This window comes from Camarhynchus parvulus, chromosome 5, assembly GCF_901933205.1.
Source record: "Camarhynchus parvulus chromosome 5, STF_HiC, whole genome shotgun sequence".
In the NCBI taxonomy this organism is placed as follows: Eukaryota; Metazoa; Chordata; class Aves; order Passeriformes; family Thraupidae; genus Camarhynchus; species Camarhynchus parvulus.
Window position 1 is genome coordinate 51,494,175 of NC_044575.1, and position 25,949 is coordinate 51,520,123.

General features: G+C 48.0%; 1 protein-coding gene across 1 annotated transcript; it reads left to right on the plus strand.

The window, feature by feature from the left end:
• The first annotated feature begins 570 nt into the window (after positions 1-570).
• Positions 571-23,528, plus strand: LBHD2 (LBH domain containing 2). Its single transcript, XM_030950348.1, has 5 exons — positions 571-713; positions 10,077-10,178; positions 15,560-15,650; positions 18,966-19,167; positions 20,264-23,528. The coding sequence occupies exons 3-5, from the start codon at positions 15,561-15,563 to the stop codon at positions 20,338-20,340; spliced, it is 369 nt and encodes a 122-aa protein (XP_030806208.1). The 5' UTR covers positions 571-713; positions 10,077-10,178; position 15,560; the 3' UTR covers positions 20,341-23,528.
• Positions 23,529-25,949: the final 2,421 nt, after the last annotated feature.

The following is a 25,949-nucleotide window of genomic DNA, read 5'->3' on the forward strand; positions in this document are numbered from 1 at the left end:
GCAGGCTGCAGAGCTGCAGCCTGTCTGCAGTGAGCCCCTGGCAGGGGGAAGCCCCTTACCACAGCCCTGGCACAGACTGCCAGCCCCAGCTCCGCAGCCCCTCGGGACAAGGTGGTGGGATGCTGCGCGCCGCAGAGCATGTCCCTGCCACGGCTCGGGGATGCAGATGGGAAACTCCCTTCGATGGGGAGTACCTGTCCCCCGCAAAAAGAGAACCCCTCCAAAAAGAACCCCCAAAAAAGTTTGTGCTTTCCGCATTCGACGTTTTCTCAGCAAGGACTGCTACAGGGCGGGCTGGGGACACCCGTGAGCACAGCAAGGGGAGAGGGGGAACTGCTCCGGCGGAGTGACCCCTCTGAGACCTCTGTCCCGTGCCTGGCGCGCTGTGTGACCCCGGCACCGTGCGGGGGTCGGGGCTGGGTGAGGCCGTGCGGCCCCACACGTGCCCGCGGACAGTGCCCCCTCCCCGCGGGGCGGCCGAGCCGGGCCGGGCCGGGCCGTGCCTGCGCGCCGCCCCGCCGGCGCTGCGGGGGAGTGGTTTCCCCGCGCTGGCGGCGGCGGGGCCGGTCTGCGGGCGGGGGAGGTGCCGCGGCGGCGGTGCCAGCGCCCGGCCCGGGAGGATGCGGACGCGCTGACGGAGCTGCCGGCTCCCTTCTGCCGCCGTGCATGGGCGGCGGGCGGCTGCCGCCTGCCTCGCATCGCCTGCCGCGCCGGTGAGCCGGGCGGGGGGCGGGGGTCTCCGTCGGGCTCGGGGGTGCGAAGAGGGGGAGAGCGGCCACCTGTGAGTGCCCCGCTCGCAGCTCCGCCGCGGCCGGGAGCAGCTCCCCGGGACCCGGGCAGCGCGCCCGTGGCGGAGCCGGCGACCGGAGCTGGGCGCAGGGGTGGCGGGTCGGGTGTGTGCGGGTGCGTGCCGGGCGGGTAGGGTCGGGTCGGTACCGTGCGGGTCAGTGCCGTGCGAGTCGGGTCAGTGCCGTGCGGGTCAGTATGGTGCAGGTCGGGTCGGTGCCGTGCGGGTCAGGTGTGTGCAGTCTGTGCGGGTCGGGTCAGTGCCGTGCAGGTCGGTACCGTGCGGGTCAATGCGGCGCGGGTCGGATCGGGTCGGGTCGGGTCGGGTCGGTACAGTGCGGGTCAATGCGGCGCGGGTCGGGTCTGTGCGGGGCACGGGAGCCCCGAGCACAGTGCCGCGGGTCGGAGCGCTGCGGGGTCATGCGGGGCGGGTCGGGTGTGTGCAGGTCTGTGTGGTGCGGATCGGGTCGGGTCGGTACCGTGCGGATCAATGCGGTACGGGTCGGGTCTGTGCGGGGCACGGGAGCCCCGGAGCGCGGTGCCGCGGGTCGGAGCGCTGCGGGGCCGTGCGGGGCGGGTCGGCAGCGGGGAGCACGGAGCGGGGAGAAGCGCTCCAGTCCCACGGGCGGCCGCGGGGTAACGGGGAGAGAGGGAAAGGCGGAACGCGCGCCGCTGCCGCGGCTTGTTTCTCCACATGCTTGTTTGTTCGAGTAAAGGGTGTTACGGAGAATTCACTGAGAAAAAGGATTCTCGTTTACAAAAACACCACCCAACTCGTTCGGCAGCCGAAAGGGCTGTGTGAAGGAATCCTGATGAATGAGCACAGCGCTGACGGAGTTGTTGGTTTGTGGGCTGCGATCGCCTCAGCTATTTGTTTATGCCTTTTTTTTTCCAAGACAACTTTTGAGGCGAGGAAGCGACTAACAAAGCACAAGTTTAAGACGATGCTTTTGCTTGCAGCCGAGCTGAAGTGAACACTGAAATCCTGCGTTTCCCATCAGGTAGCAAATACCACACATATGATTACTTTTAGAGAATGAAAGAACCTACTTTGCTCTGTAAATGAGGACTATGTTTCACTCAGAGCAAGGGGTGAGAGTATTTTCCATCTGCCAAATGAACATACCACAGAAATTTTCTTTTCATCTGGGACAGAGCCGTGTTTGTGCATCTCTGAATATGGCTACAGTCGTGGAGGGGAGTTGGGTTCGCCTGGACATAGCATTAACCCCTCTAACCACAATAGGCAACGCACAGAGAGAAATTTGTTTCCATTAGTCTTTTCCTGACTGAGATCTTTACTGCAGTTGTATAGTCAGTACAGCAATGAAGCCCTTCAGGCTGTGGGTTCACATCTTACTGAAGGATCCAGGGTTGGTGTTCACACCTGCCCTGCAGCCTGCCTGGCTCACAGCACAATGCCTCCTTATGAGGAGCCTGTGAAGGAAGGTGAAGCGGGGAAATTCTGCCTACGCACAACTAGGCTCAAGCCAGTGTTTTCCTTCTCTTAGTTTTAATGAGCAACAAATTTTTTGCCCAGAAAAGAATCCAGCTCACAGCTCAGGATTTGGATAATTAATATGCCATTTAAAAAACATGTTTGCAGAGTCAACATTATGATTACAAAGAGAAAACAAGCAAACAGGGAGTAACTTGACCTGGTTTTGTTGCTTTCCCATTCTAGCCTGACAATTTGTCAATCAGGTGGAATTTCCTCCAACGTCTTTGGTACACTGCTTTAGCAGAAGAAATAATGTGCAAATATAGTTTCTACTTTCCCTCCCTTCTCACAATGATCTCTTTGTATTAAGCAACAGGCTTTTGCATAGATCAGGTACCAACCCCAGAGTGTCACAGGCTTTCTATTTCTGAAATTATTGAATCCTGAGTTGCTCTCTCTCTCATTTCTGAAATTATGCCCCTGTGTTTGAGCCCCTTTAACCATTTCTATTTAGGAGAAGTTGGTCAGAGAAGCCTTGATCCTATGCTATTCAAGGCAGGAAGAGCTCTGCCAGGACTTTAAGGAGACCAGTATCTGCCTCAGCAAGAGTCCTTACTTTTGCTTCTTAAACACACACATTCTTTGGAAAATTTTGTAAAATAATCAATTTCCTGAATTTTCAGTCTTCAAGGGAAGGCTTTATTGCAAACCCCAGGAAAGCTGCCAACCAATAACATCCCGCTAGAATGAAGTAGACTGATTGATACCAACAGGTCCTTAAAATTTCATCTCAGTCTTTGTCCCTCTTTGATTGCAAGTCCTCAAGGTCTGGGACCACCTCTCCTTCATGGTTTGGGGAGAGCATGACCAGTCCCCTGCAGAGCAGATGGCAGTGCTGGAAGAAGCTGTGGTCCAGCAGGATAATCCCCTTCTCTCATCAGTGTGCATTGACTGATCCCACAGTGTTCTACCCCGTAGTGCCCGTGTCCCCATAGGACTAGGAGAAAATAGTCCAAGTCCAAGTCCATTGAGACCACTGCAGCTTGTGTAAGATGTAGCCTGAATTTTCAGCTGAGTTCAGTCTCTGACATGCACACACATAAACTGCCTCTGTGCAAATACTTAGTAGACCTATAGATTCAGAAGGTGAATATTAATTGGTTGGCAGGAAGACTCACAGTCTTGTTAATGTATATCTGCTTTCAGTGTTAATGACTCATTAAAAAAAAAGGCACGCTGAATTTTTTTTGTTTTTTAGTGTTTTCTTTATTTTTAACTGTGTGTTGTCCTCACCCTCCATCTTCCCCATTCTTACTGTGGTAGGACATAGTGTTCTCATATCCTCCATCTTGAGCTAGGGCAGCTTCCCATGCTTGGAAATTCAATTGAGGTGATGGAGTTTTAATTTGTGGACAAAACTAGCTGCATCTCTGGTGTTAGGTTGTGATATTGTGACACCTGTGGTTGTGGTGGTAATTGCCAAGAAGGAATATTAATAGCCCCTTCATTGTCTTTGTTCTCTTAGGAGTCTCTGGTGGGTTTTTGTTTGCTTGTTTTTATAAAATCTTACCACTTTTTCTTTGTTTGCCTTACCTAAATGCTCAATATTGTATCAGGTTATAACACTGATAGTACTGTATGCTAATTTTCCCAAAGTTACCATGAAATAACTAATTTGTCTCTTAAGTTAACACTTTTCTATCTGACTGCACCTAACCTCTTACCCTACTGTGTTGCCTAGAAATGAGCCCAGTGATAGACTATCCAGAGTATTCTTTCACGGTGCCAAAAAGACATCAAACATTTTGCAACCCATTTCCCATGACATTTCCATCTGAGAATCATGTACTCTATGTTGATGCTCTAAGATGTTTTTCCCCCACTCCCTTGCTTGAATTCAGAACTATCCAAAAATACCTAGGGAATGGTAGAAAGAAGCACAGGAAGCCAATTTTAATCTGTCACTGATTCCCATGGGTGCTGCAAGGTGAGGGACGATTGTGGCGTGAAATGTTAGGGATGAGAGAATCATCATCTTCCAGAGCAGATACCAGAAACAAAACCATTTCCTTCTAAAAGCCTTTAGTAAAGATTATTCTGAGTTAAAATGAACAATATAGTTATAAATAAGATGCTGGCTTTGTAAGGTTGTGGGAAATTAAAGCCTATGCAAAATCACTCTGCTCAATACAGGCGATTCTGATCCCAAAAGCAAGTTCTCAGATGAGAGTATTTGCACAGCAAGTAACAGAAGAGATACCTCTAAAACATTTAACAGCTTGTTGAGGCTTATCTCTAATTTTGATGGGGTGTTTTCCTAATGAGCTCCTCTCACATCAATTAGCTGCCGAATCTGATGTCAAAAAAATAAATCCAAACTTTCTCTTGGCACACAGTTCCATGAGGGCTCTGTGGAGATTTCCACGATATCGAGGTCTACCAGCATTCAGAGGAGCTGGCTTAGTCATTCTTCCCATCTGCTCTACCTCTTCCTCCCTCCACTGCTCCACACATGCTTCCTGGCTGGCTGCTCCCCTTCCCTATCTCCAAGCATCCTGTCTGGCTGCCCCCCACCCCTCCTGCTGTACCTATTCCTTGTGGCATCTTCCATGAGGAAGCTCAGGTAGTTTAGTGCTGAGATCAAAGAGCTGAAATAAATGAGCTGCTTTAAAGCAACCAGTGGAAAAGGAAGAATCCACCAAGGAAGCACCCATAGCAAGCAGCATAGCAAAAATAATTTGAAAAAACTTTGAGTTGAATCATCCCGAAATCATGAGTTTGCTTTAAAAATTGTGATAGTTAAACACAGGAACATTTTAGTTCTTTTTACTTCTTCTTTGACCATTTATGAATCTAGTTTTAGCTCCTTTTTGCCAAGAGGGCCAGCAGGAGCTTGGGCAGCTACAGCAAGCTGGAAGTTGAGGTGAACCGTGGCTCCGCAATGGCTGATTGTGCAACACCAGGAGCCAAGGAGGCTGAGTTAGAGTCATCTGCCAGCACTGGCCCTTTGCAAGCCTGTGTTTTGTAGTGTTGGGAGTCCACAGATGAGTGTCTGAGAAATTCCCGAGGGTGATACTTACCCCAGTAGTTTCTTTGGAGCAGAAACAGTAAAAACTGCAGCTTGCCACAAAGTTAGCGGTGAGAGGCAGCACGGTCTGGAAATAGCAGCCTCCTACCCCTTTTCTCTCTCCCAAACTACGTGCTGTGTCTCATGCTGAAATGCCTCAGCTCCTCCACTTCGAGAGCCGTTTCATCTCGCTGCTTCCTGAGAGAGATCGACATCTTCTGTGGAGCACACGCTGCTGGGAGAGGAAGGCAGCTTTGGCCTGCGGAGAGCAGAACTCAAGTACTGCGTGGGTGGCCAAAGACAAGAGCTTCTGAAACGAGGGAACAGAACAGATCTCTAATCTCCAGACTCTGACACATATCGCACTTCTCTCAGTTGCTTAGGAAAGAGATTTGCATCCAAAAAGAAGTGGGAGGTTTAAATAGGAGTTCATACATTTATCTTCTGCGGTCCATGCGGTGATTTACATTTTGCTGGTCCCATGGAATTCACAATACTTCATGAAGTGCATTCATTATAAACGTGCAACCAGGGGAAACAAAGACTCTGTCCAAGTTCCTACCTGCAGTATCCAAAAGCTGAGCTGAGGTGCAGTCAGGGAAACAAGGCTGTGGGGTGTCACTGATGTCAGCGCTTGTTTTGGGTTGTACCGAGATGCTGAAGTCACTGTCCCACCCTGCTAGAGTACTGGGCATGGTCCTGCCTGTGGATGGCCCAGGCCACCTGGGTGGTTCTCAGCTATCGTTCCATTCTCCTAGGACTAACAAAAGACTGAGATATGGAGGAATTGGATCTACAGAAGCACCTGGCCACGGAAAATGTGAACTGGCATTCTTTGCAGGGACATGCACCTTCTTGTACCATGTGAGCAGCCATGAAGTCATGGCTTCATCCACCACCACAACTGTAGCTCTGTCATGGAGTGCCCACTCCTCCGCCTTGGCTGAACTGACAGCCTGCTCTGCTGCAGCAGAGTGGCCTGAATAAGGCACCCTTTCTTCTTCTGGGTGGAAAAACCTCCTTTGACCTGTTTGTTTATTGGGACTTGCTGAGCAGGGTTTCCTGTGACCCATCGAAATTTTCCACTCTGCAGAACGCAAGCAGCAGACCATTGCTTCTCCCACCTCTCGCCATTCTTATGCACTGCCTGTCCCAATTCTCCTTGTAATCAATAGCAGGGGTTTCTTTTTGTAGCACACACAAAGGCTTGAGTCCTTGAATGAAGACAAGTTTGCATTTATCAGGGGCTGTGGCGGGCTGAGGCGGGAGGTGGGGTGGCTGCCCAAGGCTGAGCTCCCGGTTTGTTTGTGGCGTGTCTGAATCAGTGGGAGCTGTGTTTGTGCTGTGATTGCACCCAGAGCTCTGTCCTGGTGCCACGAGGCTGAGCTGCAGAGCCACCTTGGGGATGTCCATCCAGCACAATTTAAGTACAGGGCTGGAAAAGCCCTTGGGATTGATCCATTGAAATAAGGAGGGGAGGGCTCCTGTTTCTGCCATGCCAGAAAAATGATAGATTTGCAAGTGGAGCTGTGGTTCAAGGCCAATTTCTGCCTCATATCTACACTTTGTTAGAAGGTGCACCTTCAATATGGTATTGTTAGGCTGTTATCACAATATTTCCATGAGTGCTCGGTGGGAAATGATTACTTTGGGAAGCCTGGGAAGGGAAGAGGGTGTCCTGCAGTCCCTGCTAATCTAGCAGCAGCCCTGGCATCCTGAGGTCAGGTCTCACTTTGCCAGCCAGTTGTCTCCAGCACTGGGGCAGCTCAGGGAGAAGGGGTGATGTTCCAGAGTAGGAGGAATCTCTAAATAGAAGTGCCCTGATTTTGGAGGTGCTGCTGCCTGTGGGAGAAAAGTTTGGGGCTCGGAGCCTCTGAGACATGCTCCTTTATCAAGTGGGCTGCTAGGATTGCAGCCTGTGGCCCAGTTCCTGTTTCTGTTTTAAAGCACACTTGCTTTAAAAACATCTACTTTGCAATTCACAGTGGATTTATGCTAAGGAGAAGAGTCTGCTGCTGTGCCTGGTGGAGTCCTCTGCCCCTATGGAGAGCAGACTCAGGAGAGACAGCCAGGCTGGGCTTCCCATACACTGCAGCTGACCAGAGCTGCTACCCAATATCCCACGTCTGCTCTGGCACCAGTTGCTCTCCCATGGGTGGTGAGACCACCCCACTGGGACAGGCTGTGTCCTCAGGTTGTAGAAGCTCCAGAAATGCAGTTTGCTCCAGATGCTTTCCAACGTGGAGAGAAGCCCAGAGAGCACCTTTCAGTGCCTGGGCTTGTGACCCATGCCACTAGCACAGGTGGAGACTCATCCCCTTGTGTGAGCTGAGGGCCCTGGCTCTGGGCAAAGGGTCCACCACTGAAACATTCCTTGGTCTCACTAGAGAAAACTTGGAACATCTCAGGACTTCCTTGCTTGATGCTATGGCTCCTAAAGTGGCAAGACATGACCAGCTCATTGGAGTAATACCTAAATTAATTGCTCTTTACTGGGAGGTATAGCCAGGCTCCACATCAGGGGTGGCCAAGGCAATACCACTGGTCTTGGTGACTTGGGACTTGACTTGGTTCCTATTAATGGCAGTACAGCTGTGCTGGTGCTCCTGCAGCCAGAGGAGAAGCTGGTTATCAAGCTGAGGCAAAGGAAGGCAAGTTATTTTGGCAGCAGAAGATGGGTGTGTTGGAAGAGGGTGCATTGAGCAAATGGGCTCCAGGCTGGAAAGTAGCAAAGGTGGCTAAAAGTAAGGGACAAGAAGAGATAACCAGAGAAAAGGCTTTACTTGGGTAATTTCCAGATGGTTTCCTTTGCAGTAAAAGCCCTTTACAAGGTCTCAGTAGCCGTGCCTTGTTTCTAAAAGATTAGGCAGTATCACAGAAGCAAGGGTTTAGTTTATGTTTCCTCTCTTGTCAGCCACAGAAGGTAATCACATCTATTAGGCAGGTAAAGTGAGTATTTTTTTCTTCAGAGAGTAAATGCATTCTGGTAGTTCTATACTGGAACTGGAAATGCTGAACTCTACAACAGTCTTAACTGGGAAGAAGATTTTCTGGTTTAAAATATGGCTGTGATACTGGGAGAAGGGACATTTTCCATGCTGTGGTCCTGAAGTGAATTATTTTTATTCCAGGTTTCAAGTAGCTGAGCAGCAGGGGCTGGCATCCCCTGACCAACACTGCATGCACCATAGGACAGAGTTGCCCAAAACACCTGAGAGGGGATTGGGCTTGGGTCAGTTAAATCCAGAAGTCCTTTGCTGAGACTGGAAAGCAATGGATGTGGGTTTAATTAATTCAGTACTGCATGGGTCCTTGTATAGCACTAACCAGTCATCTGAAGATAACCCTGAATAGGAAGTGGCCTGGCTTGGATTCCAGCCAGTGATCATGTGGCGCCTGGTTCCTTATCTCCTCCACCCTTTTGTCTCTCATTGGCAGTGTAATAATTACTCTGTGTAATAATTGTTCTTATTACATCCAGTATTTTCTGAAGGAGACATTGAAGATAGACAAATTCAAGCTGAATTTTCATAGCTTTAATAGCAGCAGCTTTGTAATGGGTAGTGGGATAAAAATCTTCTTCCCAGAGCATTGGATAGCATAGTATCAGATGCTCCCTTGTTTTTATAAGAGACAAACATTGAGTGTAGTCATGAATTTTTAAGGGACAAAACATTAGCCTCCCTGATGTTGGTTTGGTCATTGGTTAGGAAGGAGAATTGCCAGACAAGAATTAAACGTTCTGGATTGAATCCTGGGGATAGAGAAGTGATTTCCTGCTTCCCTAATTTTCAATAAGCATGGCCTGTGGCACGAGAAGAAACTCCAGAATGCAATACACAATTTTCCCTCTGTCACTGTTTTTGAATAAAATCAGTGTGCAGTTAATCCAGTGTAATAAATCTTGGTAGGAAGGCTTCCAGAGCAGGTAGATTTGTTTAATCATTTGGGCTGGAATCCAAACCACTGGAGGATATAAAATATATATACTAGTGCCATTCACTTCACTGAAAACACCATTTTTCCATCCAAGGAAATAGCTGTGGCTGGCATGAATATATATTTGGAAAGCTGTAGAGCTAAACAAATTTCTCTGAAAATCATCTCTGGCCTAGATACTGACTATATTTACGCACTGTAACTCCTGAGGCTCATCAGCTAAGGCTTTCTGACAGAGAAGTCATCAGAAATCAGTGATTCACTCTTTGAAATGGTGGGATCCTCACTCCTGCTCAGTAGGCTCCCTGTCTTGATACCAGTCAACATATTACCTTCAAATTGGAGAACATTTTTTAAAAAATCACTCCCCGTGTGACTTCCAAAAGAACTATGCAGTAATGCAATGTTAAGGGATCCTTCTTTGAGCATATGTTGTCTTCCTTGTGTATTGATCAGTAGAACTGTCTCTCACTAAACAAACTAATCCTGCCAAATAAGGGAATACATTTTTTATTTTCCAATTTTCCAACCATCAATACAATTTTTGTATGGGAGGATTTCAGTGTCCCAGTTTCAGCAGTTTTTGTGTAACTCAGACTAAGGAATAAGGTTTAGCATCATAAAGAGTCGGATTGTGAGGTGTTTCAGTTAGCTTTTGGTGGCTTTGGTACATTAATTGCCTCAGTAATTCACAAGGTGTTCTATGAAGATCAAATCCCACCTTGCACAGAAAATGATACAGACCTTCACAGTGGGGCTCTCTGCAGAACTCTTTCACACCAGTGCCTGTCAGCGTTGTCCCTCTGGTCACCAGCTCTGACTCTGCTCTGTTGTCTCTTCCAGGCACTTCTAGGCTTCGACTGAGTCTGCACCACACTCCCTCAGCAGTGCAGGCGCCTGCAGCAAGGACAATTTTTGGAAGTGACACCGTGGATGTGATTGAAGGTAACGTGCTCTCTTCTGTCACTGCCCTGTACTTGCTGCTTATCCTCCACAGAGCCTCCTGCTCTGGCTGGCTTCCCCTTTGCTGCCTGTCCTGGCTGGGGAGGGAGAGCAGGAGGCCTCAGTTCATGCATGTCTGAGAATCCCCCGGACTGATCCCTGCTTCAGGTAACAGCTCTTCCTAACCATGGCTCAGCTTGTCCCATAAAATGTGTTTGTGCTCCTGTCCTTAAGGAAATATTCCTTGCATCACATGACCTGCCTATTTTCCATGAGTGCTGCACATTTTTGAGTCCTGAAGCTGGTCTGCATTCAGATACTGTTTTTTTCCCCATGAATTTCACAGGTCAGTTTTGCCCTCTGTTCAAAACCTAAAATAAAAGTGTGTGCATTGTTTCTGAGGCCTTTCCCATGGGAGGTGGTTTAGCACTTGTCAGGCTAAATATTGCTCTGTACGTTACTGACCCTGTTAGTGCCATCACAAGCAGCAGAAAGTGATCTGTGCTTTTGCTCCATGCCCCAGGAAAAAGATCAGCATAGTGTGGTCCTGGCACTGTAGCACTTTAGCACTGCATTTAAGATAATCTTCTCTAAATGTAGTTTTGTCACAGAAATGCAAGAACAGATTTCACTTTCCCCTCCCTTCCCCACTGGTATATTTATGCTTAATTAAAACTAGGGGAAGTAATGTGTCTCTTAATTCACTGACACAAGAATTTTAAGGTTCAGAGTAGATGACTCATCCACCAGAACAGAATTTATCCTTTGTTTGTAAATGCTATTTATTGCCTTGTTTTGCATCACTATGGCTACTGTATGTCATTGGTGATACCAGCATCTACCATACATAACATGAATGCAAGACTGAATTGAAGAGCTGTAGTTCTTATCATTGTTTGAATCAGCCACTCTTCTGTTGCATGTTAGTCAGTACATCTCACGTAAAAACAACGCTAAAAGTGGCTTAATATTTTCCATCAACACTGGCTGAAAAGCAAAAAATTGTCCTGTGCATAAATGTTATCACAGTTTGAAAAGCCCTAAGCAGTACCACCAAGCCTGTTGTTCAGTTTATATGGCTTTATAAACAACTCATTGATGTCCTACAGGTGATTTTGAAGTTTCAGTGAACTGATTTGCAGTGGCATTCTCAATTATTTTACATCTAGTTACATTTCCTGTTAAAGAGCTAGTTAAGCTCGTTAGAAACATCACTGCTTTCACAGCCCATATAGATCCTTCTGCTTTCCTTCACTGTTTCAAAGTGAAGACTGGGAATAATTAATCTATTCCAGTTAAAGCCTAATTATTTTGGCAATGGCATGGCCCCATGTTCTATTCTGAAACACATCAAGTACAATCACTTCTGCTGTCCTATTCAATCAAAGCCTTAAGTTGCACAGATTTTCTGAAATGGCCTGGGCTTCAACAGCTTGGGAACTGATTCACTGAGGCATCTGCTGTAACACTGGCAGGACTGTCACCATTTTTCTAGCCCAAATCATTTGTCTTTGTCATTTACAAATAATGTGGTCTTAGGGAAGCACGGAGCCCATTATTGCTCAATAATAGAATTTCGTGAGGTCTTAACATCTTTGAGCTTGTATGACACATTTGACAGCGCATGTGTGGATGTATATCTCGAATTTCCCATGGAATGAGGACAGAGAAATATTTAAACATTTGCAATATATTGAATGGGTGCTAAAATAAACCAGCCAGCTATGAATGACTGCAGGAGTCTGCTGCTGGCTAGCAGGGACCACCCCCCAGGACACACAGCAGTGGGCATGGCTTTTCTGTGGTTGCCAAGACTAAGACTTCATAAATACTGACCCCATGCAAAGCCTCCAAGATTATTTCTATCTAGACACACACTTTCTCATTTCCTTTTCCTTGCAATCTGGGACAGCTGGGCTTATGGTGCTGAACCCCAAAAAGGATGCCAAGAGAAAGATGTTCATCTTGGACATGCTCAGAGTGGTGGGCCCAGTGCTCCTCCAGGCTCACAGCTGGCTCTGGCTACCACAGGGTGTGAAAGCCCTGCAAAGCAGCTCTTCCCAAAGAGCTGGGCTGGGAGAGCATGGTCCTGCTATTGCCTGGTGTGGTCATTCCCAGAGGGGCAGCAGGAGGGGTGAAAAGGCCCCTCGGGGAACAAGGAAGAGACTGGGGCCAGGCTGGGGGAAAAAGGCAAGGATGGAATGATCACCAGTGGTGATTCAGAGGGAGGTGATATCAGAGGGAGTGCTACTTTCCTTTTGGTCCAAGGGTACATTTCTGTTCTTTTGAGTGATGTCTAAGGTGGCAGGAACAGCTGGCAGAGCAGGATCCACAGTTAGCACTGCTGGGAGAGGTCTCCCATTTCCAGGTTGCTGCCCCTCAGTGCTGTTTTCCATAGGTGCTCAGTGGTATGGCCTGCTGGATGCTGCAGGAGTAAAAGCATGTGTCCAGAAAACCTATGTATTGTACTGATTGGTGGTTTGTGCTGTCCCTGGGGAGTGGTGCAGGTCCAAGCAAGGGCTGGGAGCTCAAAACACTCTTCCTAGCAGGCAGAATCTGTCCCTCTTCTACTGTGCCATGGATCTGGGGGGATTCAGGCTGTGTAAGCTGCAGGGTGCTCAGATCAGCCTTTTGCTGGGTTTCAGAGCCTGGTTGTACTTTCCTGTTCCGTGCATGCACCAGGAAGTGTGTGAATTAATTCAGTGTTGGTTGGTCCAAGGCTGACCCTTCAGGGCTTTTTCCTGTGCTGATGAATGTCTGCAGGCTTGGGTCCTGGTCCACAGCTGAGCTCAAGTGTCCCACAGTTCTGCCATGCTTTTTCTTAAGTGTGATGCAGTGGGAGTGAAAGTCTCTGCACTATCATGCTGCTCCGTGCTACAGCTAATTAAAGTCATTGTGAAGGGTTTCCTAGTAATTGCAGATATTGTAAAATTTAGTTCTGTCCAGTAATTGGTAATGTAAGCCTGAAACAAGTTATCCTTAAGATGTTGTAGTTGGCATTTCTCAGAAGGTGCAGCAGTTACAAAGAAGGCTTTTGTGTGTGCAGCAGGACCAGAATTAATGGCAGCATTTAGTCGTGCCTGAAGGAGTGTTTGCTGTGGCAGGTGGCAGGACAGCCTGATGGATGGTGCCTACATTGTGCGTGCTGCAGGAGGCTCCAGCAGCCACCAACTGCACTACCTGATGAATGCCAGCTAAAGGGGGAGAAAGCCCCATGCCAAACCTCTCCAGGGCTGATGTATTAACATTTAAAATGAGCATGGCCCCTTCAGCTCAGAGTGGCTCTGTTTGCACCTACACACTTAATATGCATTCTGGAGATTTCAGGAATCCTCAGATTTTTCAGTGGAATGCTGTATTTATAAATGGCAAATGGGGGAAAATCCCAATGTGCAGCTGCCCAGGCATGGGCTGGGCTGAGCTGTGCAGCAAGGGCTGTGATGGCTCTGGCTCTGGCTCTGGCTCTGGCTCTGGCTCTGGCTCTGCTCTGGCTCTGGCTCTGGCTCTGGCTCTGGCTCTGCTCTGGCTCTGGCTCGGGCTCTGCTCTGGCTCTGGCTCGGGCTCTGCTCTGGCTGTGCTCTGGCTCTGGCTCTGGCTCTGGCTGAGCTCTGGCTCTGGCTCTGCTCTGGCTCTGCTCTGGCTGAGCTCTGGCTCTGGCTCTGGCTCGGGCTCTGCTCTGGCTCTGCTCTGGCTCGGGCTCTGCTCTGGCTCTGGCTGTGCTCTGGCTCTGGTTCTGGCTCTGCTCTGTCTCTGGCTCTGTCTCTGCTCTGTCTCTGCTTTGGCTCTGGCTCTGCTTTGGCTCTGGCTCTGCTCTGGCTCTGGCTCTGGCTCTGTCTCTGGCTCTGGCTCTGGCTCTGGCTCTGGCTCTGCTCTGGCTCTGTCTCTGCTCTGGCTCTCGCTCTGGCTCTGTCTCTGCTTTGGCTCTGGCTCTGCTTTGGCTCTGGCTCTGGCTCTGCTCTGGCTCTGGCTCTGGCTCTGGCTCTGGCTCTGCTCTGGCTGTGCTCTGGCTCTGGCTCGGGCTCTGCTCTGGCTCTGCTCTGGCTCTGGCTGTGCTCTGGCTCTGGCTCTGGCTCTGGCTCTGGCTCTGGCTCTGGCTCTGGCTCTGGCTCTGGCTCTGCTCTGGCTCTGTTCTGGCTCTGGCTCTGGCTCTGGCTCTGGCTCTGCTCTGTCTCTGGCTCTGTCTCTGGCTCTGTCTCTGGCTCTGCTCTGGCTCTGTCTCTGCTCTGGCTCTGGCTCTGGCTCTGCTCTGCTTTGGCTCTGGCTCTGGCTCTGGCTCTGCTCTGGCTCTGGCTCTGGCTCTGGCTCTGGCTCTGGCTCTGCTCTGGCTCTGGCTCTGGCTCTGGCTCTGCTCTGGCTCTGGCTCTGCTTTGGCTCTGGCTCTGCTCTGGCTCTGGCTCTGGCTCTGGCTCTCTGCTCTGGCTCTGGCTCTGCTCTGGCTCTGGCTCTGCTTTGGCTCTGGCTCTGCTCTGGCTCTGGCTCTGGCTCTGGCTCTGGCTCTGCTCTGGCTCTGGCTCTGGCTCTGGCTCTGGCTCTGCTCTGGCTCTGGCTCTGCTTTGGCTCTGGCTCTGCTCTGGCTCTGGCTCTGGCTCTGGCTCTGGCTCTGGCTCTGGCTCTGCTCTGGCTCTGGCTCTGGCTCTGGCTCAGCTCTGGCTCTGGCTCTGGAATGCTGCCATGCCCAGCAGAACCAGGCCAGCCCCGTGGCCAGCGCCACTGCCTGCAGTGCCAGGTGGAACAGGGTGATGCTCAATGAGCACATAGGCACCTTAGGTTCCTAAGTCCCTGATTTAAATGAGATTTAGGTGCCACACAGTCCCTCATGCATTTGGAAGTCCCACTCGACACCTCTTCAAACACTCAGGCGAGTAAAGACTGCTGAAAATCTGGTTCTTAGACACCAATACAGCTGGTGTGTCTGGAATTAACAGCTTAAAAAGAAGTGCTGGCTCATGACTAAATGGAAGAGACATCTGGAAGAGCAAATATTGAAGACATTACGAAGAATCAGAATAAGAATTTAATTCAAGGGTGATATTTCCACCAGTTACTTTTTTTGGTCGACAGATGCAATTTCTGAGCTCACATATCAGTAATAAACTGATTGCCGATAACACTGGAGGACTCGAGTTTCCAACTGATGCCTCTGGGACTCTGTGGGGGTCCTCTCTGCTGTTCCAGGGGCAGCTGGGGTCAATGCCCTGCTCAGCATCACAACATGCAGCAGTTACAGTTAGCTTGGAGGCCAAGGAAATGTTTTTTGGACAGCTCAGGAAGGACAATGTAACACAATTATTTTAACCAATATAAAAGACCAATACTTTTTGTTAAATTAGCTGTGGGGCCAAAGCTCAGAGCTGAGGTGTCCCATTCTCTTTGACTCCTTCCAGCATGACCGAGGTAATGAACACCCGCGAGCCGGTGATGGAGGAATTCGCACTCGGCCAGACTCCTGAGGAGGAAGGAGGCCCCTCCAGCCAGGTAACTTCAGCAGAACTGAGAAGTGTCCTGAGTTGTTTGTCAAAAGTGATTTAAAGCAGCCAATAACTGTCCTTAGGGTAGGTGGTGAATTGCAGAGCACTGCTGCCAGAAGAACAAGCCCTGCAATACGTGTTTGATCCTACACAGGTTCTATTATTAAAAGTTAAGAGTTGGGCTGAAGTGCTTGTGGGGTGCCAGGTCTGCAGGGCACAGTGACAGCAGTGCCCAGATCCTGCAGGGATGCAGGCACAGAGGCTGTTTGTCACCAGGAGTTCAGATCTGAGCAACTACTGTGCGATGGAGGCATCCAGCCAGTGCTGTGCCAAGCTTTTACACAGCCACCCTTGAAATGAACTGAGTTCCCTTAGGCTCAGAGGGAGCTCCCTTCTTAGAACAGAGACCATTTGAAATGATTGGCTAAGTCACAGAAATGGCTGTGGCATCACAGCAGCACCGCTGGTCAGGGCCATTTGCTGGCAGGTTCAGGAGCATTTTCTGTGCCCAGGCAGTTCCACACACCCACTCAAGCACCCACCCCTTGCAGCAGGAGGGATCACGATGTCCCAAGCCCCCCTTGTGGCAGCCTCCACATCACAGTTTGTGCTTTGTGCTTGTGCTCATGACTCTGTGTCACTACCAGGGACAAACCACATAATGTGTCCTGGTGGACCCGAGCTGCCTCTCAACACAGTGTGTAGCGTTGTGAGCAGACTCAGAGGGCTACTCCAGGTGCAGCCTCTTGCAGGTGAAAATCTGGCATTTGGAAACCAGGAAAGTCAGAACAGAAATTTGCAAATTCCTTTTGGATCACTTGTTCATGTGGTGAAAGGCTTTGTGCATTTAAAGAGCTCATGGGCTTTGCTGTGCCTCAGAGGCTGCACAGGATGGATGCTGCTCACTCAAGGAGCACATTTTCAATACTCTTTTTCTTCTTCTTCACCAAGTTGCAGGTTCTCAGTGTTGTATTAGTGTATGCTGCCCAAACTCTGTCCCAGCCCTGACTTCACCTGTGCATGCAGGGCTGTTCTGTGGTGTCTCTGATCATATGCCCCAGAGTTTCCTCCCAGCTCCTTTACCTTTCCCCTCTGGGAGGTGTTACCACCCACATTTTAGTGATAGCCACCTGAGGCAAAAAAACCCCAAATCAAACAGAAATGAGATGTAGCACAAACTCAGTGACTCAGTGGGAGAGCCAGGTTCCTTCCAGCAACTTCCAAGCACTCTGTCCAGGAGACTGGTCCTTCTCTTCCTGGAGTCTCCTGCCCACTCATCACACACTCCAGCTTCTGCAGAAAAACACAGCAAGGCCCAACAGGCAGCTCTGCTTCCTGCCAGTCCTGACTCATTCCTGGAGGGACACGGTAAATACTGGGCTCTGGCGGAAAAAAATGATGTGGTTGATGTGAGAAAAGACCATATGAGAATGACACAAACAAAAATAGCCATAGCTGAGGCCACACAGGTGCCTTTCCTAAATTTTCTTGCAGCTGTAATAATCATTTCTCAGTCCATTTTTAGATCTCTCCATGTCATTTCCTTACGCTTCAGAAAGCAGATGAAAAGCAGAATTTTTGTTGTATTGCATCGCCCATCCAGGGGTTGCCAGGAAGTTTGGGGATGGGGTGGCTGTCATGCAGCCTCTGCCACCCCAGCAGGCTGCACAATAGCTGGGGAAGAGGTCACTGTCACCTGCCTGTGCAGCCATGGGAGAAAATGCAGCAATTTGCCCACAATTTTATGGCTATTTTCTGCCAGCTGAGCCGTGAGGCTGAGGAAGCTGGGCTGCAGTGTGGTCTGCAGAGGAGGGCACTGCTGCTCAGCAGGTCTGTGGACCTGTCCTGCCCAAGGAGACTTTGTCTCATATTTGCTTTCCAGTCAAGACAGCTGCCATGGAAATGTCTTTCCAAATTATGAACAGCTCAGGAGAAGTCTGTGTCATGGGAAGTTGGGCAGTGCTTTTCTGATGGGCAGCATAAGCAGCATTGCTTGGTCAGGATGAGTTATAAACTGTGGCTGCAGCTCAGGGTGGCACCAGAAACATTTGCCTTCGGTGATTCATGTGGTCTAATTCTACTGAAGGCCCTTTCTCACAAAAAAAAGAAAATTCCTAATTGTGTCTCATAACACCAATATGCAACATTTCTCACCTTTGTATGGATAGCAGAGACCCTGGTTCAGTGGTGAACATGTTGCAGATGTGTGGGGAGGTTCCCACCAGCCCAGAGCAAACCTGTGGCAGCCTCTGAAGTTAAACTGGGATCATTCTTGCTCTCAAGTCCTGGTTCAGTCCCTTCACATGCACCTTGATTTTATTGTTAGAAATGAAACACAATGAAATAAAATAAAAATAAAACTCAGCTAGCATGGAGAGATTTGTAGCTTGTTAGTTCACATATATGGAAGTTGGAGGATCCAGGAGAAAAGGTTTCAGTGAAGCAACAACAGAGTTTCTTATGGTAATGTCCTGGAGGAGCTGGAATGATTTTTCCTCTAAAAAAACCCTAAAACAATCCACCAGAAACAAAACTATTCAAAACAAAGTACCCTCAGAGATTTAAGTGATCCAGCTACGTTGAAAACAGGAAAGCACTTTTATGTGTTACAATATCCTTCACTAAAAAGCTCTAGTTCAGCTTCAAGCTTTAACCACAGTGGAGTGTTTGATCTGCAGCTTCAATGTGACAAATGAAAATAAATAGCTGGCACGGTCCTCTGTGTAAAGATGTTCTCTGGGGCTACCTGTTTTGCATGAATGCATCATAAAATAGTGTTCCACATTGCAGAAAATAGCTCTGCACAGTGGTGGCTTCTTAATAAACTATCACTGCAAGAAAACATGAATACCGTATCAGAGCAAAAGGACAGCAGCCAGAAGGGCTGCAGCAGCCATTTAGCTTAGCCTTACAGCAATGACCTTGGTGTCCCAAAACCCCACCAGAACTGAAACAAAGTGTGTGGCAGCATAACAGATTTTCTCTCACGAGTCTCCATTTTCACTGTTCATGTCAGATCACACGAGTTCAGGCAATCATCTCCTCAACACACTGGCAAGCAAAGGGTTCCTTTGCTCAGGAAGGGACAGCATGTGCAGGGGAGGGGTGTGCTGAGACCTGCAGCCTGCTTGGCCAGCAAGGAGTTGGGTTCAGCTGGTTTTGAAATCCTCCCTGTGCAGGGCTGTCGATCTGCACCAGTTGGAAGAGGATTTTTTAATGGACATGTAAGAACATGTCAAATGTAAAAAGGACATACACTGCTTGCTCTGAATAAACATCCCTGCACAAAGCTTTGATGTGCATCCCTCAAATGTCTCCCCAGGCCTTCCCAGACTCCCGTGAGAAGTACCCCAAGCTGTCCAAAAGGCTGCCTTCCATCGTGGTGGAGCCCACCGAGTCCGGGGAGGTGGAGAGTGGGGAGCTGCGCTGGCCTCCTGAGGACCTCAAGTCAGCAGAGGACAAAGGTCTTCATGGTGACCAAAGAGTCTGTGTCCAGCAACAGCAGCAGCAGATGGATCTGGAAGGTCTGAATGAATAATTTTCATCCTTGTTCCCCATAGGAAAACAGCTGTTTCAGACAGTGCTGTGCACTGAAATTAACAATGAGACAAACACGAAGGTGCCCAGAAAACATCTGCGCTGGAGGAGTCCTGTGGACTGAAAATTTTGTTGTAGATTTTGAGCAGTGATGTTTTCATCTGCATCAGTCACTCACTTGGCCAACAGGCAGCCAGTGCACTGCACGTTAGCAGGTCACTCTGGGGAGCAGTAATTCTGGTCAGTAGCATGTATCTATCCCTGTCTCCTAGCCTAGAAGTGAAGTGTCTGACAGCTGCACGTTTTCAAAACATCCAGGAATGTGTCAGTGCAGCAGGAACTCGCAAATACATACCCCTGGCTGGTAGTGTCACTGTGGGGTAAATGCAGGTAAAGGTAAGACCTTGTCTAAGTGTAGCTTGCACCGGAAGTGCTCCAGTGAGAAACTGGCCTATTTATTTCCTTTTTTTTTTTTTTTTCAGTGCTGTCCTCTTCTCTTATAGAATGACCTGGTTTCCATTTCAGTGCACCAGCATTTGCCACCCAAACCCCCAGACACAGCAGCCAGGACAGGGTGCAAGATGCACTTTCCCTTTCCTTCAAAGGGGCAATGACAAAAGGTCTTGAAGTGTAAAATCACCTGCTATTGCAGTTGGCATTTCTGGGTGGTGACAACCACAGGGTTTGATCATTCATGAGTAAATGAGCCAAATCTATTTCCTGACTTTCAGGTTATATATTGTGGTTTCTCTTTTGGTTCTGTGCCTTGATTTAGACTCATTATGTCTTCAGGCCTGACAGTTTAAGCAGATTTCCAAGACTGGGTGGCCTTCCCATGACAGTGGCTGTCATAGGGGTCACCTCATCTCACTATCATCTTACCTGGGGTCTCAGGCTCCCTGCAAAGTCAGGCTCTGATGCACTCAGAATTCCTCACTCCAGGTTTAACTACTGGTTTGCAAGCAGAGATTTCTTGTATCAGGTCTGGTCGCCCTAACAGATTAACTGCCAGGTTGAGCAGGTAATCAAACAAAGGCTGCACCTATATGGGAAAATAAGTGCTGATGAGCTGTTTCTTTGCAGATACTTTAGCACACCCAGCTCAAGAAGTGGAAGACAGTACAGATACTCTGGAAAGCAGAACTGAAGAGAATGAGTAGGAGCTCCATGGCCTCAGAAGTGAAACTTCATTGTGAATGTTGTTGGAAAGCTAACACACTCTGAAGACATGTCAAAGTAATCTATATTTAAATCTGCAAGGGTTTTATTTAGTTAGTACCTGGTAAGAAGCATCTGGGCTTTAGAACTGTTCTTCTAACATTTTGATTTTCAGGCTGGGATTCATATTATTTGCTTAATTTCCCCTTGGGAAACAATGGGATGTGTTAGGAAATACAAGGCTGTCAAGGAAAAGATGCTCCTAATTTTAATTAGTGCATTTCATTGGTTTTATCTTTTTCAAGAAAGGCTGCTTTCAGGCGTCAACATCAGGACAAAGGGGTTGCGTTTCTACAGGAGGAATGTCTTAAATCTAAAAACTTTCTTTTTTTAGCCATTTCAAACTAGCACTGTGATATTATGGACAATAGATGTAATATAATGTCACCAGTTGATTTTGTAACTTTTATATAGAGACGCAAGGGCAAGGTTTGCCTCCAGGCTGCCGCCCTGGGGCAGCCCAGAGCAGTTCTCTCCCTTTGGCTAACCTGTGCATATTTGGACGAACCAGCCTTTCCTTAGCTGCCTTTTCAGCAAGGCTGATGCCTTTTGGAAGCGCTTTCTCGCTGTACCTTAGCTGGTGGATGAGCTGGTCACTGGTGTTTGTGGCTGAGGTTGTCTGTGGTGGGCTTGGTGGGGTGGATTGTGCTGTCCATGTGCTCTTCAGGCCAGGTCCAGCCGTGGTGTGGTGTGCACTTCTCACCCTTAACGCTGGTGAGATGGCTCCTGCTTCCCCCAGGGCTGGCTTTGTCCCACCTCGTTATCAGAGATTGTTGTGATGTTACTCCTTTGGTATGTTTGGTGTATAAGGTAGGTGCAGGGGCACAGCTGCTCCTCCCTTGCCCTGAGCAGGGTGGTGGTAGGGGGTAGGTGGCAGGAGCTCCATAGCACATCCCAAACCTGTGCTCCTCTTTGCCTGGCTCCAGGTTTCCCCTGAGCCACCTGCAGTAGGATGGGTGTGGTGGAAGGACAAATACCTTCCTCCCTCCTGGCCAGGTTGGCACTGCTGGCAGGAACATGAGTGCCAAGGGGTGCCCTCCTCACCTGCAGCACGGCCCCCTCAGCTTTGGTGGCACCGTCACCTCCTGGAGCCCAGAGCTCATGGTGAGACAAGCTGTCTGTGGACACCTCTGCACTTCAGTGGATTTTCCTTGGGAATTTGGGGGTCATTTTGACAGGAGTGAATCCCTTCCTGCACAGGGACCTCCCAGAGACTCCCTCCACTGTCCCAGGAGAAGCACCAGTCTCAGCCCAGAACATGACCTGTTGGATGGGCTGGTGGGGGTGGATACTGCCTGTACTCAGAGGGGTTTGACTGTCAGTGATGAGTGTCCTGGAAGCTGCAAAGATGGCTTTTTCCATCTCTGCAGGGCTGGATGGGGTCTGTACTTCCAATTAATGTTGCATCCAGAAGAAGCTGCTTGCTGTAAGTGGAGTGAAATAATAGGATTTCTTCCAGCATTAACTCCTAAGTTGACTTCCAAGTGCTTTCTTTTCTCCAGTAATAATTTTCACTAACAACAACTTTTAATTGTGTGATGGTTGATAAAATTTACTGGCCAGATGTATTAATAAGTTTTTACCTTCTTAGCTACCAAATTTAATATATTTACTTACAAAGAATTCTGTGCAATGAATGTTTATTACAAAGGAAAGAGACTATTTTACTTCAAAGCAACATTAATTTATGTACAAAACTATAGCTCATTATTTGGGGTGTTTGGGATCTAGGACCCTTTTTATAAGCAGTGTAGTACAGTATAATGTGATACTTAAGTTAAACTTTGCTCTCTCAATCTATATAACAATCTGTTTTGCCTTCTTGATGTAGACTTCCTTGCCTACACTGTTAGAATTACTTTGTTGGGTGAGTGGGATTCTGGTCAGAGCACCGAATTTCACCAGAGTAACTGAAGGTTTCAAGAGCACTTCCTAAATTTGGCTGTTGTCCCTGTCACCCCCTCACTGGTGACAGTTTTCTGGTAAAGCCAACGAAGCCAAAGCTGGAGCTCCGTGTTGGCACAGGAGCAGTGAGGGGAGGGGGTCCCCAGCTCAAACCCACGGTGGCAGGAGGAGAGCTGTGCTGGCAATGCAGCCAGGCTGATGGGAGGTGCTCTTTAAATGCTGCTTTTGCATCGACTGTCAAGAAGTTTTACAAAGCTCTGGGGAGAAAACAACAGCAGTGACGACATATTTTTAGCTGTGTGATTTCCTTTTAATCTGCATCTGCCCAGCTCTGTGAGGAATGACGTTAGATGTATCACTTAATTTGCTTTTTGCTTTATAAAAGGAAAACCAGTTGTTTGAAACACTTCCCCCAATTTTCTGTGCTCTCTATCTGCTTTCAGACACTCCCTCCCTTCCTGCTCTGGATGGCTCTTATCCTATTTCCACCTGAGGTCAATGGCACTTCCCTAAATATGTTTCCCAAAGAAACAACTAAATTCTACATACACCCTGATGAAAATACGCCACGCAGGCACTGCTACTTTTTTCATCCTTGTACTTAAAGCTGCAGCTGGTATAGAAATCCCAGATTTCCTTCTTCCAGCCTAATTACTCCTCTCTTTCCTTTCCCCTCTTTTGTGCTGCTCCCCTGAAGTATTTTACCTGAAGCAAATGGTTGCTTCAAACTAAAGCTTTCTCCTAAAGCTGTGTGGCCTCAGTTTAAGAACTGTGCAAAGCCAAACTCCTCCTCCCATTTTTATTTTTCTGACCATGGGCCAGAGGCCCTAAAACAGGAAAGCAAGATAGAGAGAAAATTGTTTTATACAAACAAACCCTATTTATTCAACTTGCAGGTCTATGAATGTCCACTTACTTTGTCTGTGTGCAAGTGTTGTCTCTCTAATAAACTCAATAGTTGTTTTGTATTTTTTTCTGGATTAAAAGCTTTGTAGAAACTAAAAAAAAAAAGACATTCAGTCATATTTTTCTAGTCTAGCTTGTAGAATATTTAATGTAGTGCAGAAAGGAAGTTTTATGGAGTAAGACATGGTTGAACTTTGCTCTATTTCAGTTCTTTCTAATTTTGTAAAATGCCACCTGTACATAATACTCAACTAATGTATGTCCTGTAGATGTATTTCACCATTTAGCCTATTAAATGCCTATACTGAACTGATTGGAAGAAGCAGTGTATCCACAGTGTCTTTGTTTAAACATGGAAACGTTTAGAGATGGTGGTGCATGTCCTGCCGCTAATACAGGGAATGAAGCCCACTCTAGGGCTGCCTTTGCTCCATGGCATGCAAATCCTCACCCAGGCCCTCCAAACCACATGCTCCTGCACAGACAAATTCAGATTTACATCAGGGACAGCTGCCATAGCCATCTCTTCTTTGACCCCTTCCTTGACCAGGCAGCTCAACACTCCCTGCTCCTGTTTGAGGATTTGCTCTCTGCCCTGCTCACCCTGCTGGTGCCCCGCCTTGCTGTGCTACCAGTGAGCCATTGGCTCATCTTCATTTACCTTTCTATGCTATGCACATTTTTAATGTTTCTGGAAAGGAAATTGTGGAGCCCAGCAGGAACTCACATTACTGGAAACCTACACCCTGTGCAAAGAGAGCAGGGTCATGTAGCAGAGAAGATGAGAGGCAGAGATAGTCTGCCAGTGAACAACCAATTTTTTCCCAAAACATCAAATTGCTAGAAAACAAAGGATCAGATAACTGGAAGGTGAAGCTGTGTCTTACTTACCCAGCTCAGCAGCAGCTGCTGCTCTCTGAGATGGGTAAATCCCCTGACAAAGGCATTGCTCCAGGTCAAAGGCAGTTCCCTGCCACTGGAGGGGAATTTGCTGTGTCCCAGGCTGGGGCAGTGAGCCAGCTTTGGCACTGCTGGCACATCTGATGCTTAGTGTCACTCAGCACTGGAGTTTCCATGCGCCATGCATGGAAAATCTCATGTCCAGCATACATTACTGGGAGGGTGGGATGGCACAGGGACTGACACTGCTGGCTGCTCACCTCCCTTGGAGCTGTCCTTCCATCTGGGCTCTTGCTGCATGGTGTGCATCCACACAAGGATGCAACAGGTGCTACCTGAGGGCTCCAGGGGATGCAATTTCAACTGCTGCTGATTTTATGTTGCTGTGAGATCTGTGCAGAGTCCTGGCTGTTTTCTTTCCTCGAGCCTGAAGGCAGGGGGAGTGTATCAGTAATGAATTAAATAGGACGAGTGTGGGAACACAGATGTCTTTCTTCTAACATTTGTATTTTAAACTCGTATCCACTGGATCTGCAGGTTATCCCATTGACTTGAGACATTTCCATTTATTTTTAATCAGACATCTGCTTACTATTTTTCTTTTAGATGTGTTCTGCTAGACACTTCTGTCTAAAGAAGCAAATAACATTTTCAGTGGAATTAGATTTTTTAAAATGACTAGTAAGAGACAAAAACTGACTTTTTAAATAATGTTAAATTGAAAAATGCAACATCTAAATTAAATCAAGCTTAATTTGTGTTTTGACCATATTTTTTTATATTTCTTTATTTTTAAAAATTCCAATATTTTTGTGAATCCTTTTGGGAGAAAGGTGATGCCTGGCAGCCTCAGAGGACCATGACTCCCATAGCAAACAGCACATCCCTCACTTCCATATTATAAAAGCTTGTGTCCTATGCACTGCTTCCACCACAAATTAGAGCAAGACACCCTTCTTCCTTCTGTCTTTTAAAACACAAGGCTTCCATTCCAGAGACACTAACTTTCCATGGTTAAATTCACTTAGTTCTGGAAAAATTAGGATTTTAACAATTTTTTTGTTTTCTCTCTTAAAAAGAAAAGAGAGAGAAATAAATTTGAAATATTAAAAGTTTCAGTTTTCCTCTAAGAACACTGGCAAAATATTTTCCTTCCTTTCCGCCATTAAAAGCCCAAAAACTTCACATGTAACCTTAGCAGACCTCCCCCCAGAGACCCTCCCTGAGTCTGGTGGGCAGGAGTGCAGGAGGGGGGTCTGCAGGGAAGTGGGGACATGGGTCAGGGGCTCACACTCAACTTTCATACCCCAGACCTTACACCAGAAAGGCCAAGGATCATTTCATCCTGCCTGAGGATTTGTGCCCACACACCAAAGAAAATCTGTTTAAAATGCCCACGATTGCAGTGAGTCCAGCCATTAAATGGATGTTTGCAATCAAGCCAGCATTCAGCTTCAGCGTGGTTCCTGGAGTGTGACAAATTCTCTTTATGAATTAGTCATTTAATTTGTGAAACATAGGTTGGATATTGTCACATACCCACGTGTCCTCCACAGCCCTGACAGCTGTACCCCCACGCATCACTATTCAGCAGGAGATGAAGCCATGAAAACCCTTGGGACTGGGATGCTGTTGGGACAAACAGCCAGACTCAGGATCAGGAGAAAGCTCCAGATTTCCGGCACTGGAAACCTAAAAATAACCTATTGTTGCTGTCAGCTATTCACTGATGATGACTTGAACAAGAAGAAACAGCACAGGCACCTTTCTCATCAGCTCAGCCCTCCCTTGGCAGCCTCGTGTGTCCACATTCAGGCTGGTGAAATCTGGCAAGTAAAGA

Bases quoted from the DNA above. Each gene is read 5' to 3' on its own strand.
- LBHD2 (XM_030950348.1), top strand. From the start codon at position 15,561: ATGACCGAGGTAATGAACACCCGCGAGCCGGTGATGGAGGAATTCGCA. The intron at 15,651-18,965 runs GTAACTTCAGCA...ATGTCTCCCCAG, and splicing joins AAGGAGGCCCCTCCAGCCAG to GCCTTCCCAGACTCCCGTGA. The intron at 19,168-20,263 runs GTCTGAATGAAT...GTTTCTTTGCAG, and splicing joins GCAGCAGATGGATCTGGAAG to ATACTTTAGCACACCCAGCT.